At 45.3% G+C, this 21,030-nt stretch overlaps 1 protein-coding gene across 1 annotated transcript in view; it reads right to left on the bottom strand.

Annotated features, from left to right (window-relative positions):
• NEDD4 (NEDD4 E3 ubiquitin protein ligase) overlaps nucleotides 1–21,030 on the bottom strand; it is a 116,559-nt gene that overhangs the window by 88,683 nt on the left and 6,846 nt on the right. The window contains exons 2-3 of the mRNA XM_066592559.1: nucleotides 3,199–3,272; nucleotides 2,298–2,376 (exon numbers count right to left, since the gene is read on the bottom strand). Of these exons, the coding sequence (XP_066448656.1) occupies nucleotides 2,298–2,376; nucleotides 3,199–3,272 (153 nt within the window). The remainder of the gene's footprint in view (nucleotides 1–2,297; nucleotides 2,377–3,198; nucleotides 3,273–21,030) is intronic.

Below are 21,030 nucleotides of genomic sequence, written 5' to 3'. Positions count from 1 at the left end.
GAAGTGCCCATCCAACCAATCCAACTTGTGGGAGATGCTTCTAGAAGCGTGGGGTGCAATTTCTCAAGCTTACCTCAACAAATTAACAGCTAGAATGTCAAAGGTGTGCAATGCTGTAATTGCTGCAAAAGGAGGATTCTTTGACGAAAGCAAAGTTTGATATAAAAACAATGTTATTTCAAATACAAATCATTATTTCTATCCTTGTCAATGTCTTGACTCTATTTTCTATTCATTTCACAACGCATGGTGGTGAATAAGTGTGACTTTTCATGGAAAACACAAAATTGTTTGGGTGACCCCAAAACTTTTGAACGGTAGTGTATATATATATATATATATATATATATATATATATATATATATATAAAAAGTTTACCCCTTCACGTGATATTTAATGTACCCAAAAAAAAAAAAAAAAAAACTTTTGAAAAACTCTAAGTGGAGTAAAATGAAAAAAAAAAAAAATTTACATTCCGCCATCTTTTAGTGATTCTTGTTTCTACGGCACACAAACTGCAACAAAACGACATGACAGCTTTCTTCTATGGGTCAGTACGATTGCTAAGATACTTGTATAGTTTTTTTTTTTTTTTATTATACTACTTTAGACATTGTTTTTTTAAATTAATTTCTGCGGTCATCTCGTGCGCGCAATAACTTTTGCCATCTACGTAGTTGCGCGATGGCTCATTTTTTGCGGAATGCCCTGTAGTTTCCGTTAGTACTAATTCGGAATATGTACGACTTTTTGTTCGTTTTTTTATTGCGTTTTTTCTGGGAGACAGGGTGACTGAAAAAGTGCATTTCTGGCGTTCATTTTTTTTTTCCAGACAACATTTACCGTGCGGGGTAAATAATGTGCTACTTTGATAGAGCGGACTTTTACGGACGCAGCAATATCAAATATGTATTTTTATTTTATTATTTAGACCTTTTAATTATAAATATGGCAAAAGAGGGGTGATTTAAACTTGTTACTTTTATTTTTTTTTTAACAATTAAAAAAAAAAATGTATTGCTCTTTTTTTCACTTTACTTTTAAGTCCCCCTGGGGGACTACAATATGCGATACTTTGATCGCTCCTGCAGTATGACGTAATGCTGTAGCATTACGTCATACTGCATTCTGACAGGCAGCCTATCAAGCCACCCCACGGGGATGGCTTGATAGGCAGTCTCTCAAGGCAGCCCTTGGGCCTTTCAGAAGGCCCCCGGCAGCCATGACATCTGCACAGCTCCCTCGATCTCACCATGGGGGGGCCGTACGGGACCCCTGAACAGCGTTTGGGGGCTTTAAATGTCGCTGTCAGAATTGACAGCGGGATTTAAAGGATTAATAGCCGCGATCGGCCGATCGCGACTATTGCCCGCGGGTGTCAGCTGTACTAAACAGCTGACGCCCGCGCTGTATGCAGAGAGGTCGCCCTGCAACCCCTCTGCATACATACCCTGACGCTCCAGAACGTAAATGTACGCCCTGGAGCAAGAAGGGGGTTAAAGGTTTTTTGTTTTTTAAATCTATACCTTACATATGCCTCCCCAGGAAGAATTCTTACAGCATCTTCTCCAGTTCCCCAAGTCAGCTCACTGCAAGCCGTCTGACCTGTTATGAAGCCTGCATTCCTCGCATTCTTCTTCCTGCAAGTCACGTCCCTGTGACGTAGCATTCACTGGCTAGGAAGGAGTGCTGATCTATTGCAGAGTAGTGGGCATGAGCAGCGTGTGCAATAGCTCGGCACTCCCTGTGCTAGACTGTGAACTAGTGACATAGCGTACATTGCCGGGCAGGAAGAAGGCTGCTTGTGAATGTACGAAACCTCACAGGAAGCAGAAGAATCAGCCAGCTAGAGGTCAGGTGACTCTCCCCATGGCTGTAGGAGACAGGAGGAGATCAGCAAGGAGAAGATGCAGTAAGTAGACTGACATTTAATGACAGAACCCCTTTAAGGCTATGAGGGTCTTAAAATGGCAGTCTAGTCAGCGGAAGTTACATACACAAATTAAAGAGGTTTTCTTAACAGAAATGTTTAAAGCATATTGATAGGATACCTTATACTACTGACTGCAAGAACCAAGGTCTCAGGCCTTCAGATTGCAGAAAGGATGTGGCTACACATCTACTGATGCTCTCTATTATAGTATGGGAATTACAGAAACAAAACTTTGTATTTTAAGAAATTTTGTACTACAGGTCAATTTATGGATTTGGAAACCCTATCCAAAATGCACATTTCTCTTTAATAAAACAGCGTTAACATTAAGCATCAAGAAATAACCATTTTGACAGGATTTACCTTTTTAACAGTTTTTGTTTGGTAGTTTGCTAATGCATCTTTTTCTGGATCATAGTGTGTCACTTTCACATAAGGATCACTGCAAAAAGTGATAAAGTATTGTTATTGTTAGAGTGGGGAGGGGGGGGTAGGAACAAAAAAAAATAAAATAAAAAATAAAAAAAATAAGAACAACACACAAACACAATACCACTTGAGCCAAATGCAGCTTGAAGGCCTCTTTCAAGTGGCACCACACTACCATCCCAATGCCAAACAATGATTCAACCAACCCACCGTGAATTCCTGGTACAGTCCAAAAGCAAGTCCTTACTGCAGATGTTGCAGAATGTATACGCCATACGGTGGAGATAGTGTTGTACTATATGGCATTGTAGTTAACACATTTGTATGGCCTGTCTGGTTGGCCCATTTCTATGGGTGGAGCTTTATAACCCACCAATGGAAGAGTCATCTGTATCACTTGGACACTCTGGGCATGGGCGAAGAACACTACAGTCTTGACAATGAGGGCCAAATCTGGACATGTTGCCAGCTTAAGTGTTCAGGAATAGTTTGCCTAAGACTCCTGAATGGGTGATAAAAGTTATTGTGGCTCCAGATACAGATCATTTTAATCAGATATTCAGTATGGATTACGTAAAGGGATTTTCCAGGCAGCTCTGTCTGTCAGTGCCGGGCGACAGCAAGGTTGGAGTCACTGCTCCGACCCGTGTAGTAGCTGGTACAGCCCTTGCTAAAGATCAATGGAAGCTGCACCTGCTATAGCTAATCATTGGGGATCTTGTATGGGAGACCCCTCTAACTCCATCATAAGTTCTATGAAGACTCGTTTCTGAATCAGACATTTTCAGTTTTACCACCAAGTCAAACCAAGAAAACAAATTACTACACTTCTCACCTTGTTCCTAAAAGGTCCTTCTTAGCCAGCCCAAATGCAGCAATAATTTTCACACGAAGCACACGTGCATCTTCCTGCAAGAAAGAGACAAAAAAAAAAAAGTTATGAATATAAAAAAAACAAAGTCTGTTATTAAAGTCTTTCTATGTTACTGCTGCACACTTTTATACCATCATTACATTTGTTGTGTACACACACTATCCTCTATGTAAGACGGCAAAACAAGCACCTTTAAAAAAATAAAAAAATCGTAACAGCTTGTACTTCTAAAACGTCCTTCACATATCCAAGGGCAGAGTCACAGAAGTGTAATTCACTAGTATTATACACACATAACGCATGGTAAACGAAGTCAACGGAAGTAGATAGCTTCAGTCACACTTACGTATAATTTGTGTGTAAAAAAAATAAAAAAACATTAATTTAAAAAAAAACACCAAGTCTGATTTTGCATGCACAGTGGGGGGGGGGAAGTGGCGATACACAGACTCAGTGGTAAAATGTGTTATACCTGCAGATCCACTCAATGTAAAGGAGGTTTGCACTATGTAGCACCATCAAGTCACATTAGAAAGCTGCCTTTCATAGCTACCTATGAATTGTTGATGTACTCACTAGAGCATAGTGGAGCATAAAAGCTTGTAAACACTTCACCCGTGTGCACACTGCATGTATTCCTCCTGCCATTGATTTTCGCAAACAGATTAAGGTCCAATGTCAAAGGGAGTGAGTGGTGGATCCCACCCTGCCCGAGACTGAGGACCCTGCGTATCTGTGCGGGAAGTCAGCAGCGTCTGCGCGAACCTCTCCACTGCAGTCGGACATGCACAGTATAGATTTTTTTTTTTATCTTCTGCTTTTCACGGGACCCGCGGCCCATCTGCAGTGTCATGCCGCGGATCGGACGGCTACCATTGAGTTCAATGGAAGCAGTCCGTGCGGGATCCGAACAAAATTGGAGCGTGCTGCAATTTGTTTTCCGGACCAAAAAGGTTCACAAAACAAATCCACATGCTTAAATCCATTTGCGGACACCCATACTTCTCTATGGGCAACTTGATTTGCGTGTTCTCTATGCAGCTTCTGCAAATAAAGTCCACCCATGGACATTGGGCCTAAGTGACATAACTTCCCTTCTACGAGATTCACTGTAACACAATGTAAAGCCTTTTCTACCAGTTATCACATGCCTCCAATAGTAATACATACAATAAAAATCTTCAGGATGTTGTGTATCTAAAGAAGTAGCGCAGTTGTGGCCAAACACAACATTTTAGTTGCTCCAAAGTTTGCATCTTCTGTGTTATAAGATTTTAGTCTGATGTTTGTGTACTGAACCACAATTACAAGCATTTCATACAGTTTTGAAAACGTTTGACAAATCAAGTTTTAGGCTGGGTTCACACGGGATGGATTTGCCGCGGAAATTCCGTCTGGAATTTCGCCGCGGCAAATCCGCATGCGGCCACTAATCCCGGGATTAGCCAGCCATGTGGACGAGATTTCTCAGAAATCTCGTCCACACGGGACGGCAAATCTGCTGCGGCAAAGCCGGCAGAAGCTGCGGCGCAGATTTGCAGGCCACAGCATGTTCATTTTTTTATTTTCTTCTGCTGCGCCCGCGCTCTCCTTTACAGGAGCGCAGGCCGCAGCGGAAGAGCAAGTGGCCGGGGCGCTTCAAAACCGCCGCGGGTTTTGAAGCAGCGGTTCTCCTGGCGGAAATCTCACGGTTTTTCGCTGCGGCCAAACCACAAGATTTCCGTTGAGAATCTGCCCCGTGTGAACCCAGCCTTAGGCCGAATTCCCACGGGTGGATTTTCGCCGCGTGTCACGGTGTCTATTGAACCTAATAGCGCAATGCTCACGGTGCGGAATTTCACCGTGGAATTCCACCCCGTGAATTCTTCCGTCCTCACCTGCGGCATGTTCTATTTGCCGCGGGTGTATGCGCGAATGGCTTCCATTGCCCTCAATAGAAGCAGTCCGTTAAGCTATCTTTCACTGTGTAGCACAGCGGAAAATAGCGTGAATACACTTCCCTGCCTACCGCCGGGCGAGTCATCACGCGATGGGTGTGTCATGTGACGCGACCAGTGCGTCACATGACACTGCCGGCGTGTCATGCGCTCTACTGTGCCCCGGAGTGTCAGGCGAGGCGTTGGGCGGCGGATCCGGAGGTAAGTATGGGATCTCCCTCCATACAGTGCGGGCGTCAGCTGTTTATTACAGCTGACACCCGCGATCGGCTGATCGTCGCTATTAACGCTTTAAATGCCCCATATGCCCCCCGCGCGGTGTGAGATCGGGGGAGCCGTGCAGGTGTCATGGCTGCCGGGGCCTTCTGAAAGGCCCTAGGGCTGCCTAAGCAGACTGCCTATCAAAAAGCAGTATGACGTAATGCTATACCATTACATCATACTGCAGGAGCGATCAAAGCATCGCTGGTTGTGGTCTTCTAGAAGGACCAAAAGAAAGTGTAAAATAAAGAACAAAAAAAGTTTTACTAATTATTAAAAAAAACAAAAAAGGAATAAAGTGCAAAAAACCCTTTGACCATATTTGCAATATTAAACCAAAAATACGTGTTTGGTATCGCTGCGTTCGTAAAAGTCCGATCTATCAAATTAATGCACTATTTTACCCGCACGGTGAACGTAGTATGAAAAAAATAGAAAAAGACTGCCAGAAATGCACTTTTTGGGTCACCCTATCTCCAAGGAAAAAAGGGATCAAAAGTCAAGTGTTTGCAAAAATGGTACTAACGAAAACGACAGGACATACCGTACAAAATGAGCCCTCACTCAACCATGTTGATGGAAAAATAAAAGTTATTGTGCGCAGAAAAAAAAAAAAAAAAAAATATTAAAAAAAAAAAACACAAGTACTACAGCAAACAAAACTAAAACATTAAACTATACAAATTTGGTATCGTAGTAATCACACCAACTCATAGAATAAAGTTCTCGGGTCATTTCTGTTGCAGTTTGTGCGCCGTAAAAACAGGACGCAATGAAAGAATGTGTAATTTCTTTTTCCATTTTTCTCAATAAATAGTACCATTGAAAACTACAACTCGTCCCGCAAAAACAAGCACTCATACAGCAACATCGATGGATGAATAAAAGGAGTTTCGATTTATTTTTTTTAATTTTTTTTAAAATGAGGACGAAAAAACAAAAATGGAAAAAAGCTCCGTCACTAATGGGTTAAGTATCATTCTTTATTTATGGCAGTGTTTTTAGGCAAAAGCAGAGACACTCCCTTGTATAAAGTTATTGGATGGACGGGAATCGTGATAAACTCCAAGCACCGATTACGCAAGAATAGGTTGCCATCAGTCAGGCAGGATTTGGCCCAGAAGCTTATATTCAGCAGGCCAGGGAAAATTTCCTAGCCTCTTTTTTTTTTTTTTTTAACTTTTGACAAATAATGTATAGACAACACAAAAAAGCAATATGTAACAGTATCAAAGACCTGCAAGTCCCCACAATAAAAGAATGGCTTAATGTGCTAAGAAATCTGGAAAGATTAGAAACTATAGGGCCATAAAAATACATAAGTCGCTTGAGGTCCAAAAATGGGAATAATCCTCTGTCCCATAGGATATGATGCAAAGACCAGGTTTTCAACAGAAAGCTCATGTTAGTACATGCAGTTTTCTTGAAAAGTATTCCAGGGAGGGGGGGGGGGGGGGGGGGAGGAAATCTAAAATTTTACAGATGTCTGGCTGGTCTAACTGCTGGATGTCCTGGACCTATCCATTCCGAAAATTTTCTCCAGACTTTGGAATAAATCTTTTTCGTTGAGGGCTTAAAGGGGTTGTCCCGCGGCAGCAAGTGGGTCTATACACTTCTGTATGGCAATATATTAATGCACTTTGTAATGTACATTGTGCATTAATTATGAGCCATACAGAAGTTATAAGTTTTTCACTTACCTGCTCCGTTGCTAGCGTCCTCGTTTCCATGGAGCCCGTCTAATTTTCGGCGTCTAATGGCCAAATTAGACGCGCTTGCGCAGTCCGGGTCTTCTTTTCTCAATGGGGCCGCTCGCGCAGGATGCCGGCTCCGTGTAGCTCCGCCCCGTCACGTGCCGATTCCAGCCAATCAGGAGGCTGGAATCGGCAATGGACCGCACAGAAGCCCTGCAGTCCACCGAGGGAGAAGATCCCGGCGGCCATCTTCAGCAGGTAAGTAAGAAGTCACCGGAGCGCGGGGATTCAGGTAAGCGCTGTGCGGTGTTTTTTTAACCCCTGCATCGGGGTTGTCTCGCGCCGAACGGGGGAAGGGGGGGGGGGGGGTTGAAAAAAAAAAAAAACACGTTTCGGCGCGGGACAACCCCTTTAAGGCTCTTGTAAATAGTAGCAATCACATTGGACGATAGACCCTTTCCTAAGGATTTTACCCTTTCAAGATCCAGGCCGTAAGCCTGAACTTGTGAACCTTCGGGTAGAGGAGAGGACCCTGCAGCAGGAGGTCTGGTCTTAGCGGAAGATAGAAGGGCTCTCCCACTGACAGATCTCAGGAGAGGAAACCAAGGTCTTTTGGGCCAATAAGGCGCTACTAAAATTACTAACAGGTCTGACCGTAGCAATTACCTTAGAACAAGCGGGATCAGTGGTAAAGGGGAAAAGCGTACGCTAAGTCCCAGACCCAGGGGTGCGAGAGGGCATCTGTGCCTAAGGCTTGTTTCTCCGAACCTCGGGAAAAGAAAAGACAGCACTTGGTGTTTGTGCTTGATGCAAACAGATAGATTTCGGGTACCCCCCATTTTGTCACGAGAAGGTTGAACACTTTGGGATGGAGTTCCAACTCTCCTGGGTCCACTTTCTTCCTGCTTAGAAAGTCCGCGGCTGAATTTTCGGCTCCTTTTATGTGGAAGGCCGACAGTGACCTGGTTGTGAGTTCCACCCACTAAAGGATCCTTCCCGCCAGGTGCTGAAGAAAAGGATTCCTGGTGGTACCCTAGTGGCGAATGAGTGACACTCCCGTCATGTTATCGGAAAAGATCCTCACATGCTTCATCCCTAAAAGCGATTGCAGGCTACATAGGGATTTCCATACTGCGTTAAGCTCTCTAAAGTTAGAGGAACTGGATCTCTCATGAGGGTCCCATGTACCCTATATATGACCGCCTTCAAAGTGGGCCCCCCGATCCTTTGGCACTGGCGTCCGTTATTATTGCGGGTTCCAGGTTACATTCAGATGCAAACACTTGAATATGGTGTGCTGTGCTGTCAGCTTGCTCACTTCATATATGTTTCACGATTCACTGCTTGCTCAAGTGGGTTCACCTGTCCCCGGTCCTGGGCTTTAAACAAAAAAAAAATAATAAAATTCCATGCAGGCAAAAGTGTAATCCACACTTGCTTGCAGAGTAAAAATTTGTAATCTTCCTTTATTTAAAATTGCCAGGTGTACACATCTCTAACCAGACGCGCATCGGCTGCACAGAGCCTTCGTCAGTGGTCCATTCAGATGCCCGCAAAAGGTTATCTGAGGACAACCACCAGCGGAGTGAGGATCTGGCCCTAGCGGAAATAGGGATTGTCTGGTCCAGTGAGGACTGTAACTTATCACAATTTTGAAGGATAAGTGCCTGGAGATCACGGCAATCTACACCAATACACAATGTCATTAGCCCCAAGATCTGCATTGCCTCTCTTATTGTTACTCTAAATTTTTTTATATAGAGTGGAACATTCGTCTAAAATGAGCAGTTTCCTTAGAGGAGGAAGGGACGAACTTTGGAGATAGGAATCCAAAATAACTCCCAGGAATTTCTTCCGGGTTTCTGGTTTCATGTTGGATTTCGGATCATTAATGATCTGACCCAGGTCCTTAAAAAGCTGAAGCGTGGAACCCAAGTGTGATCTCAGAATAGTTGGGGAATCTACCACTAGCAGGAAGTCATCCAGATAAGGGACGATAATGATCCTGTAATTGCGTAAAAAGGCTACCATCTCGATCACCAAGGGGCTGAGGAGATTCCAAATGGGAGGCAGATAAACTGGAAGTGACGGATTTCCCCTTCCATTCTCAGCGAAAAGCTCAGGAATCTTTGTGAGTTGACGTGAATGGGTACGTGGGGATGTGAAAATAAGCATCCTTTAAAGGGGTTGTCCCGCGCCGAAACGGGTTTTTTTTTTTTCAACACCCCCCCCCCCCCCCCCCCCCGTTCGTCGCGAGACAACCCCGATGCAGGGGTTAAAAAAAGAACACCGCACAGAGCTTACCTGAATCCCCGCGCTCCGGTGACTTCTTACTTACCGGTTGAAGATGGCCGCCGGGATCTTCTACCTCCGTGGACCGCAGCTCTTCTGTGCGGTCCATTGCCGATTCCAGCCTCCTGATTGGCTGGAATCGGCACGTGACGGGGCGGAGCTACACGGAGCCCCATTGAGAAGAGAAGAAGACCCGGACTGCGCAAGCGCGTCTAATTTGGCCATTAGACGGCGAAAATTAGACAGCAACCATGGAGACGAGGACGCCAGCAACGGAACAGGTAAGTGAATAACTTTTGATAGCTTCTGTATGGCTCATAATTAATGCACAATGTACATTACAAAGTGCATTAATATGGCCATACAGAAGTGTATAGACCCACTTGCTTTCGCGGGACAACCCCTTTAAGTCAGTCGTGGCCATTACAATATCCCTGGCAATCAGGGGTGTTGCGGTTTTAATAGTTTCCATTTTAAATTTTCTATACTGAATAAATTTGTTCAGTTCTTTGAGGTTAATTGCGCGGTGGGAGCCGCCAGGTTTGGAAACCAGAAAAGGGGGGGGGGGGGGGGGGGAGGCCCATTTGCTTTTGGGGACCAGGATAACCGCGCCAAGATCTACCAGGTTTTGTACGCCCTTCAGTAGAGCCTGTTCCAGGGTTGGAGACTGTCAAGGTTAAAGTAAATCTATCAGGGGGGCAAGATTCTAGTTCAATCTTGTACCCCTCCGCTACCAGGTGTAAAGCCCATTCATTAGTGGTTATGTTTCGCCAGCTAGCAGAAAAATGAGCTAATCTTCCGCGTACTGCGCGCGAAAATACGGGCTGAGGGACAATGGTAAGAGTCTTACCCCTTCCTCCCTTCGGATAAGACCACCTTCCGGTCTTTCCTTTCCCAGCGTAGGTTGTAGACGAGGGACGTGGAGTGAAGGATCTTTTAGGTGGTCTGATGGCTGTCAGTCCCTGGTTTTTGTCCGCTACCTTCTCTAGCAGGCGATACAGGTCTGGTCCAAAGATGCGTGAACCCCAAAAGGGTAAGTTGCACAACTTGGTCTTGGAGGTTATGTCTCCAGACCACTCCTTTAGCCAAATTGCTCTTCTTGCAGTATTGGATAGGGCTGCCACACGGGCTCCAAAGTTAACAGTCTCCATAGAAGCAGCCAAAAATCCCGTTGCCATCTGTAGCAGAGGGATGCCGCTCGCAATCTCTTCTCTGGAAGCTTTCTGGTCGATCAATGACGCAAGCTGATCCAGCCAGACGGCCATGGAGCGAACCACTGAAGTGGCGACGATGTTAGAATTTATGATGAAGCTGGATGTGGACCAAGCCTTGCGCATGGTCGTATCCACTTTGTTATCCATAGAGTCCTTTAAATGGGACATATCCTCAAGTGGAAGTCCCGACTTAGACACCATGGAGATAGCTGTATCCACTTTAGGCGTCTCCTCAAAGATGGCCACCTCATCGCCTGAAAATAGGAGGCGCTCCTTAAACTCCTTGGAGATTAACGGAGCCTGATCCACACAACCCCACTCATTCAGTATCAGTTGTTTTAGTGTGGAGTTTACAGGAAATTTAGATTTCCGTTGTGGAAGCAAACCCGCAAACATGTCGTCCTGCGCTGTGCAGGGTTGCTGAACTTCTTCCTCCACTTGCATGGGTTTTTTTTCTCCCCCTGCGACACTTCCTCAAGATCTTCAAACTGAAATTCATCCGCCATGTCAGAGTCAGACTCTGACACTGCCAGAACAGACCTTCTTGTAACTCCAGAGGGTCCTGCTTAGAGGTCTGAAAGGGAGGACTGACCTCTGAAGTCAGCACCCCATTCTTTAAAAAAAAGTTATTTATACAAGTTCTGGATGCACCCCAAAGAGTTCTAGAGTTCTCAATTCATTATAAAAATAGTTCTAGCGAATTAAGCAAAAAAAAATAAAAATCAACAAATGTATCTCTGGGGTGCAAACTTCCAAAAATAATATTACTAAATCAGTGAGAACTTTGTAAATATGGGTTCTAGAGCTTCGAGCATTAAGAGTTTTCTTCAGAACTCTTGAGGTGCTACCCAGAACGCTCATAAAATCGCGGGATTTCCCAAAAATTTATCTACACATAACTGAAACTTTTCGATCCGGCATCTGAAAATCAGCGAGAACATTGTAAATATGGGTTCTAGAGCTTCGAGCATTAAGAGTTTTCTTCAGAACTCTTGAGGTGCTACCCAGAACTCTTATAAAATCGCGGGATTTCCCCAAAAATTTTTAGAGTTCTGGGTAGCACCTCAAGAGTTCTGAAGAAACTCTTAATGCTCGAACCTGTAGAACCCATATTTACAATGTTCTCGCTGATTTTCAGATGCCGGATCAAAAAATTATAGTTATGTGTAAAAGATTTTGGTGAAAATCCCGCGATTTTATAAGCGTTCTGGGTAGGACCTCAAGAGTTTCGAAGAAAACTCTCAATGCTCGAAGCTCTAGAACTGATATTTAAAATGTTCTCGCTGATTTTTAGATGCCGGATCAAAAATTTTCAGTTGTGTAAATTTTGGGTGGGAAATCCTGCGATTTTCTAAGAGTTCTGGGTAGCACCTCAAGAGTTCTGAAGAAAACTCTTAATGCTCGAAGCTCTAGAACCCTTATTTACACAGTTCTTGCTGATTTTTAGATGCCGGATCGAAAAATTTCAGTTATGTGTAAAAAAAAAATTTGGGAAATCCCGTGATTTTATAAGAGTTCTGAAGAAAACTCCTAATGCTCAAAGCTCTAGAACCCATATTTACAAAGTTCTCACTGATTTAGTAATATTTTTGGAAGTTAGCACCGCAGAGATACATTTGTTGATTTTTGTGCTAGAACTATTTTTAAAATTAATTGGGAACTCTAGAACTCTTTGGGGTGCATATAGAGCTTATGAAAAAAATTAACTTTTTTGAAAGATGGGGTGCTGACTTCACAGAGGTGGAGGACTGCACTTCTTCCCAAACGACCGACCGAATCTTAGACATTAGGGAAGTTTTCTTCCTGCAGGATTTTCGCTGAACAGGAAGTGCATAATGTTTTGGTATAGGAGTCGTCCAGTTTTGCTAAGCATACTGGACACTTCCTAGTTCTCCTAGCCTCCCTGGGTTTTTGAGTATCCCTGTCCTGAAATGACAGGGAGAACTCTGTTGGTAAGGAAGTGTATGTAGTGCAGGTGTCTGTAGGTTAGCCCACAGGACCACTTACAGTTGGAAGATTCTCTGGGTCCTCTCTGGCCGACATCCTGCGCTTGTGAGATAGAGTATTTTCCTTAGGATCAATCTCCAGCATGTAGAGAAGCACCAGCGTCTTGCCCTGGTGCAGGGAGCTTTAAAATTTTGAGTTTGGCGTCAAGCCGTGCCAGGCCACGCCCCCCAAATGCTCCATCCAAGGCCACGCCCCCTTGCGGAGCATCTGAGGTCACCGTGCCGTCAGGAGACCCAGAGATGGCGGCCGAAGCCTGGATGACGGCCGCTGTGGAACCGAGCAGTCTGTCCTTGGATCCCGGCCCACGAAGTCCCCGGGTAACACCCAGATGAGGTCCTTCCCACTAGGGTAAATGGGGCTGCCCGAAGTAGATGCCGCTACTGCGTCCGGTAAGTCCTCCGGCATGTGACAGTATCGCTGGAGCTCTGCCCTGCGAGGGACAGGAAAAGCACTGGTGTTGGTAGAGGGGGAAGTGCTTTTTATGCTCTGCCTTTTCCTGTCCCTTCAGGTCAGCAGGGGAGCAACCTTCAAGTGTATGCTGTCATGATGTCGGAGGGAAATAGACTATATTCAGTCATGTTAGAAAATCTAATTTCTACAGGTTCAACCAAGCTCTACAGTACTGTCCTGGAGAACATATTGACATAAAAATTCTATTATTAAGTACAAGTTAATTAGCCCAGAGCTACTTCATAAATAAGAGATGAGATACCAAGAACTAGCACCCTATGTTATGCAGCAGGTGGGGCTGCTGAACTAGTTATACTGGGTACAGTGGATATATAAAGGCTACACGCCCCTGTTAAAATGCCAGGTTATCAGGTTTTAAAAAATACTGACAAAGGTGAATGTGACCCATCTGTACAATTCCATTGAAAAAATAAAAAAAAATATAAATAAAAGAGGTATTTAGGGTACAGAAATAAAACTAAAATAATGTAGTTGTATAAGTGCGGACACCCTCTTATACTCGGGGATGTGGTTGTATTTAGAATTAGCCAATCCAATTAAAACTTATGTTAAATAGTAGTCAGCACTCCGCTGCCATTATGTAAAGTGATTTCAATTTCCCCCATATAAAGTTTGACTGTTCTAGTAGGATTTTCCTGACATTTCCTTAATTGATCCGTAAAGAGCTTCTCGGTGAGGAGAGGGGACCAAAAATCTTCAAGACATTACATATACCGCGGAAGACACAAAGACGGTCATCAAAACATGGATTAAATATGGCACAGTACTTGCATTACCAAGAACTCAACCTACCTCAAAAACTGATTAAAAGACCAGAAGAAAATTGGCCCAGGAGGCTGCAAAGAGGCCTACAGCAACATTAAAGGAGCTGCAGGAGTTTCTGGCAAGTACTGGTAGTGTAGTGCCTGTGACAGCCATCTACCGTATTCATGTGTTTGGGCTGTGGGGTCAGGTGGTAAGCCTTTTCTGACAAAGAAAAACATCCAAGCCTGTCTAGGTTTTGCCAAAACCTGCATCAAGTTTGCCAAAAGCATGTGAGAATGTGTTCTGGTCTGATTAGATCAAAGATGGATTTTTTAGCCATAAATTCCAAAAGATATGTTTCATGCAAAGCCAACACTGAATCACCAAAAGAGCACCATACCCAGTGAAAATGGTGGAGGCAGCATTATGCTTTGGGGCGGCTGTTCTGCTGCTGGAACTGGGGCTTTAGGGCTCATGTCCACGGGCAAAATGTGATTTAAAATCCGCAGCGGATCTCCCGCGCGCGGATCCGCACCCCATAGGGATGCATTGACCACCCGCGGGTAGATAAATACCCGCGGATCGTCAATAAAAGGCATTTAAAAAAAAAATGGAGCATGAAAAAATCTGGACCATGCTCCATTTTCATGCGGGTCTCCCGCGGATACGGCTCCCGCGGGCTTCTATTGAAGCCTATGGAAGCCGTCCGGATCCGCGGGAGACCTAAAATAGGAATTAAAAGCATTTACTCACCCGCAGCGGGCCGCGAAGCTCTGCTCTTCCTCACGGCCGCATCTCCCTTGCTTTGGCTCGGCGGATGTGCCCGGCGCATGCGCGCGGCACGTCGACGACGTGCCGGCGACGTGCCGCCGGCGTCAGGAATTCATCCGCCGGCCGAAAATGAAGATCCGGCCGTGAGGAACAGCTGACCTTCCCCGCCCGCTACGGATAGGTAAATGCTTTTAAATTTCTATTTTCAGCGCTCATGTCCGCGGGGCAGGAGGGACCCGCTGCAGATTCTACATGTAGAATCTGCAGCGGATCTGATTTTCCCCGTGGACATGAGGCCTTAGTCAAGATGGAGGAAGTTATGAACAGTTCCAGATATCAGTCCGTTTTGGCACAAATCCTTCAGGTTTCTGCCAAAAACATGAAGGTATATAATCTTTTAGCAAGACGACCACCCAAAGCAGACCTCCAAAACAGAAGAATGGTTTCTCCAGCAGAGTTTCATAGATATCGCACTCACCTGTGTGAAATTAGCCTTAGTTTTAGGGTGCGCATATTTTTATTTGACATTTTTCCACTCTAAGAGACTTCAGTTGGCTTTTCAATTGAGTTGTACACATAATGGGTCACATTGATGGTGGAAACAAGTCTGAAATTATCCCCCTAATTTAACATGGCATTTTAACAGGGATGTGTAGACTTTCTATCCACTTCTATGATCTGCATTAGCATGAAGTCATACTCTGCCAGAGGCTGCAGAGAGGAAAACACCGGGTTGTAAACTACCACCTTCCCAGTGAGAGGTTGGCTCTACGGGTTTCTCAGCTACAGACAAGGGGCAGAGAGTGCAAGCAAGCACATCCAGTGTTACTATGGCATCCCGACTATCAGATGGCACATAACATCACCCTGCTCAAGTCAGCACAAACCAGTTACAGCCAAACAAACCTGCTAGGTTTTGTGCTAACAATAGTTACTGTATTTTAGAGGTTTTCTAGGTCACAGCATGCTAGTCACATAGCTTCTTGAATGTCAAATATGTCCTTATTAGAGATAAGCGAATATACTCGTTTCGAGTAATTACTCAATCGAGCACCGCGATTTTCGAGTACTTCCGTACTCGGGTGAAAAGATTCGGGGGGCGGCGTGGCGGAGCAGGGGGTAGCAGCGTGGAACAGGGGGGAGCCTTCTCTCTCTCCCCCTCTCCCCGCTGCAAACCCCCCCCCCCCCTCACTCACCCACGGCGCCCCCCGAATCTTTTCGCCCGAGTACGGAAGTACTCGAAAATCGCGGCACTCGGGCGAAAAAGGGGCGTGGCCGAGTAGGTTCGCTCATCTCTAGTCCTTATGGGTAACAGTAAAGCTGAAAAGACATATCCATCCAGTTCAGCCCAATTACCCCCCATTGTTAGTCCAGGGGGAAGGGGGGAAAAAAAAAAAAAGGGACTAATAGGGATGAGCGAGTATACTCACTATGACACTACTCGCTCGAGTAATGTGCCTTAGCCTAGTATCTCCCTGCTCATCCCTAAAGATTCGGGGGCCGCCGCAGCTGACAGGTGAGTTGCGGCGGGGAGATGGGCAGAGCGGGCGGGAGAGAGAGATCTCCCCTCTGTTCCTCCCTGCTCTCCCCCGCAGGTCCGCGGCGGCACCCGAATCTTTCGGGATGAGCGGGGAGATACTCGGCTAAGGTACATTACTCGCTCATCCCTAGTGACTAACATTATAAACACTCAAGCCAGGCATCCAGGCCCCTATTAAACGCTTAACGAGTTCGCCATCACCACATCCTCAGGCAGAGTTCCATAGGCTCACTGCTCTTACAGTAAAGAACCCCCTTCTATGTCAGTGTAAAAACCTTTTCCTCTAGACGTAGAGGACACCCCCTTGTTACCGCTACAGTCCTTGGTATAAACAGATGATGGGAGAGAGCCTTGTATCGTCCCCTGATATATTTATACATAGTTATTAGTTTGCCTCTCATCCATCTTTTCTAAGCTAAATAATGACAATTTTGATAACCTCTCTGGGTATTGCAGTCTGTCCATTCCATTTATTACTTTAGTTTCCCACCTTCGTACCCGCTCAAATCTCTGATATGTTCTTCTTGAGTATTGATGCCCAAAGCTGTCCACAATATTTCTAAAATATCACCGACTGTCTGTCCGCTGTCTCTAATACTATGTCCTCCCTTTTTCTCAAACTAAACCTCTCCAAAACTGACCTTGTCTTTCCACCTTCTAACCGACCTCCCCTCAACATCTCCATTCCAGTATCTGGCACCATCATAACCCCCAAACGGCATGCCCGATGCCTTGGGGTCACACTGGACTCTGACCTCTCCTTTGCCCCCCATATCCAATCTCTGGCCCAAACATGCCACATGCACCTCAGAAATATTGCTAAAATACGTCCGTTCCTAACCACAGACACACTAAAGACGCTCGTGGTTGCCCTCATACACTCCCAGCTTGACTACTGCAACTCGCTACTCATTGGCCTCCCCCGCACTAGACTCGCTCCACTCCAATCCATACTAAATGCAGCAGCTAGACTCATTTTTCTATCCAGTCGTTATTCAGACGCCTCTGCATTATGCCAGTCGCTGCATTGGCTGCCCATCCACTGAACTAAATTTAAACTCCTCTACCTCACTCACAAAGCTCTGCGCCACCATACATCGCCTCCCTACTGTCAGTACACCACCCAGCCCGCTCACTCCGATCGGCTATCACACTCAGACTAAACACCCCTGTAATACGAACCTCACATGCTCGCCTACAGGACTTCACCAGAGCAGCACCCATCCTCTGGAATGCTCTACCCCAAGGCATCCGGACAATTCCCGATGCACGAAATTTCAGACGTGCCTTAAAAACGCACCTCTTCAGGGAAGCATACCAACTCTCCTGACCTAGTCCCTCGCCCCTCCCTGTTTGCTTTCTAATAAATGATCTGTACATGAAATTTCCTATTGCCTGTGTTCCCCAACCCCTGCACCTCCTGTACCACCCCCAACCCATTTGTGTCTAACCCAATGTACCTCACATTGTAATTGTTGCAATTGTTGTATTGTTTTGCATTTATCCATGCCTGAAAGCGCTGCGGAATATGTTGGCGCTATACAAATAAAGATTATTATTATTTTGTGTGTGGTCTGACCAGTGACTTATAAAGAGGAAGACCAATGTTCTCGTCATGTGCCTCTATACCTCTTGATCCAGTTTGCCTTTGCAGCAGCTAACTGGCATTGGTTGTTCCAGTTAAGTTTACAGTTAGAGGGGTTGTTAAATTTCTGAGTTGTATTTAAAACTGCTTTCCCCGCGTGGTAAAATAACCAACAGGAATCTACCCACCTCTGCCACTGTGTCCCGCGCCGGTGCTCGGTCCTTTGCACCTGTGTTTACAGGCTGCAGTCCCACGCAGTTTACAGGACACCACAGGCACCGCAGCCAATCACATCCCATAAACCGGCTGGGGAGGCCACAGAGGAGAGCCAGCAGAGCCGCGCGATACAGCAGGAGCCTGGAGTCTATTCCTCTAGTTATATTACTGGATGGGAAAGCGGTTTTATTTAAACCCCGGAACTCAGACAACCCCAAGTCCTTTTCCATGTCAGTGTTACCCAGTGGTTTCCCATGTAGTGTGTAATGCTGACATGCATTTTCCCTGCCCATGTGCAGAACCTTACTTTTATCATTAAGCTTCATTCACCACTTTTTTGCCCCCAACTTCTCCAGATCCATTTGGTAATATCTGGGACAGTGCAGAGTCTTAAATAACATATCCAGAATAATGACCATGTTATTTGGCAGCTGTCAGACATACACACCAAATAGGAATCAAGGTAAGGCCGCCTGCACACGAGCGGAAATCCCGCCGCGGGATTTCCACCGCTGAAAGTTTGCATAGGAGTGCATTAAAATACGCACTCCTATGCAGACGGCCACGGTTTGGCCGCGCGAAATCTCGCGCGGCAAACAAACCGCGGCATGTCCTAATTTTCTGCGGGGCACGCACTCACCCGGCCGCCGGCTCAAGTCTGTGCATGCGCCGGCTGCGCGGCAGCCGGCACATGAAAGAGTCGGGGCCGCCAGGCGCGGGTGAGTATGCGCTTGTCCCTGCAGGCGCTCGGGTCGGATCGCGCGGCGAGAATTCTCGCTGCCGGATCCGACCCGCTCGTCGGCAGGCGGCCTTAAGCAGAATTGTGCTGCAACTTTATTTTTTTTTCTTCCTTCTGTTGGAAACCAGCAAAGTCAAGAAATCTTATGAATCTTTTCCTCATGTATCCAAGCCAGGCAACAGAACCGTAATGCAGTGAGTGAACTCTGGAGAGAACTCTGCACAAGGCCATAGTGACACGGCTGCAAGCGAGTTGTGGCCAGGATTCTCCGGCGCAACTTGCACCGCACAGCGCATAGACACCCCATCCATGTGATGTGCGGGACACTGCACATGCCAAGTCCTGCTCTCATGTGAGACTTGCACAAAAATAAGACATGAGGCAATGGTCTGAGCTTGAGAAAAATGGCTGCAAGTGGAGAACAATGAAAAAGCATGCTCATGTGAAGGAGAACATGCCAATGAAAGGGTCATTTTTTTGTGCAAATTCTATCCGAACAAACGGCCTGTGAAACCACAAGTGAAATCTACATTTATTATATGCAAATTGGGCACGGGATTATAGTATAATTTTTTGCAGTAAATGAAGTTAGCCTAAGGGTGCAGTTACAAGAGTGTTAACAGCAGTCCTAACGCTCACATAATGGCACACTAAGGGACTGTAAAAGCCAAGCTGGGAGGGGTGTTAAACAGTAAGAGCCAGTACAGTGATTAACCTATATAATACAGGCCGGGTGAAAATCTGGCATATCAAGTGTATTTATTAGCATGTCCAATCAAATTTGACCGCCATGAGGGATCAGAAAAATCTAACAAGTTAAAAGGATTCTTGGCATGGAATGACTTTTTAAAGCACAGATGAATTGGGTTTAAAGAGTTGTTCCAGGTGATTCCTGCAGCCAGCGGGATGAAGGCTTCACCCTGTCAGGCAAGAGGCATCTTCGCTGCTGCTGATTTTAGCTTAAACATCTGATAAGAGGCAGTTCCGACAGCCCTGTCAACACTGGCACAATGCATCATGTCTGATCAGCTGGACGATGCAAGTATCCAGATCATGGCTGGGAGAGGAGCAAATCTTAACTGGCCAGTGGGGGTATACCCATGGCACTATACTAGGAGTCCATGAATACATTCATATGTGAACATATCACAAAACCATTATATAATTTGTACGGACCAAACTACTGACGTCCATATTGTAGTCCAGAAACCATTCTTCGTACCGGTCCTACAAGCCACGTGAGGATACAAGATATTTATTGCACTGCGCAGATAGAAGACAAGTACCTTATCTGAGACAACCCTTTTAAGAGCTACACATTCGATACTCACAATAGACCACATTTCTCCATACATACAGCAAGCGAGTGTTGCATTGATTGATTCTTTGAGCACCGCAGCTCAGCCAATTCATAAATCCCACCTCCACAACGTGATGGCTGCGATTGTTTCTTCGAGCACTGCTCAGTAAGTCAATGCAACGCTCAAAGAACCAATCACAGCCATTGCTTCCTGGAGGCAGGATTTATGACTCCTGTAGCCAGGAAGTGATGTTAATGAGTGGCTGAGGCCTGTGGGAACCGCGCCCAAGCTATGGAAAGCAGCAGGGAGGGACCTAGACCAAGGCTTCCAGGTAATGCATTTTTTTATGTAGAGTAAAAAGGGCTTATTTTCATGGTAGGTCTTACTTTTGGGGAAACACGGTATTTGTATGAAGTAAGGTATTGCTATCTGACCTAAAGCAACATGCTCCCCTAAAGGTACATATATATCAAGAAAAAAAAAAAGTAGTAGACTCATGAAATTCCAATGTGAAAAGAAGATTAATTCATTAGCATTCAAAAACTTTACAAAAGAAGATGTTCCAGAAATAGTCACTTCCCCAACATACTGCCAGATGAGGAGAACGTTGTGTATATACACTGTTACCCTGAAAATAAGACATAGCAGGATTTTTGAGGATGCAGAATGCTTTTTCAGTATTTTTGAGGATGCTTGAAGTATAAGCCCTACTTCAAAATTGGTAACATCCATGCCAGGCAATATAACCAAGGTATGGATTAATAGATGCATTTAGGCGACTACTCCCACAATTCGAATGAACAACATTTTTTGTTCAGTGTAAAGCCGCCACAATCTGAACAATTATCATGGAGACCTCCGTCACCCAGCGAGAATCTGAACGATGTAAGGCTGGGGTCACACGGGACCGAAATCCCTCAGGAAGTCTCACGGAATGACCGCATGGAAATACTGCGTTATTTCCAGAGGAGAAATGCAGCTTCAAAACCCATGGCCTTTCATCGTGGATTTTGGAATGGCT

Source organism: Eleutherodactylus coqui, chromosome 2 (assembly GCF_035609145.1).
Source record: "Eleutherodactylus coqui strain aEleCoq1 chromosome 2, aEleCoq1.hap1, whole genome shotgun sequence".
NCBI lineage: Eukaryota > Metazoa > Chordata > Amphibia > Anura > Eleutherodactylidae > Eleutherodactylus > Eleutherodactylus coqui.
The sequence above is the reverse complement of the archived record's forward strand: the minus strand, read 5'-3'. Positions and strand labels throughout refer to the sequence as shown.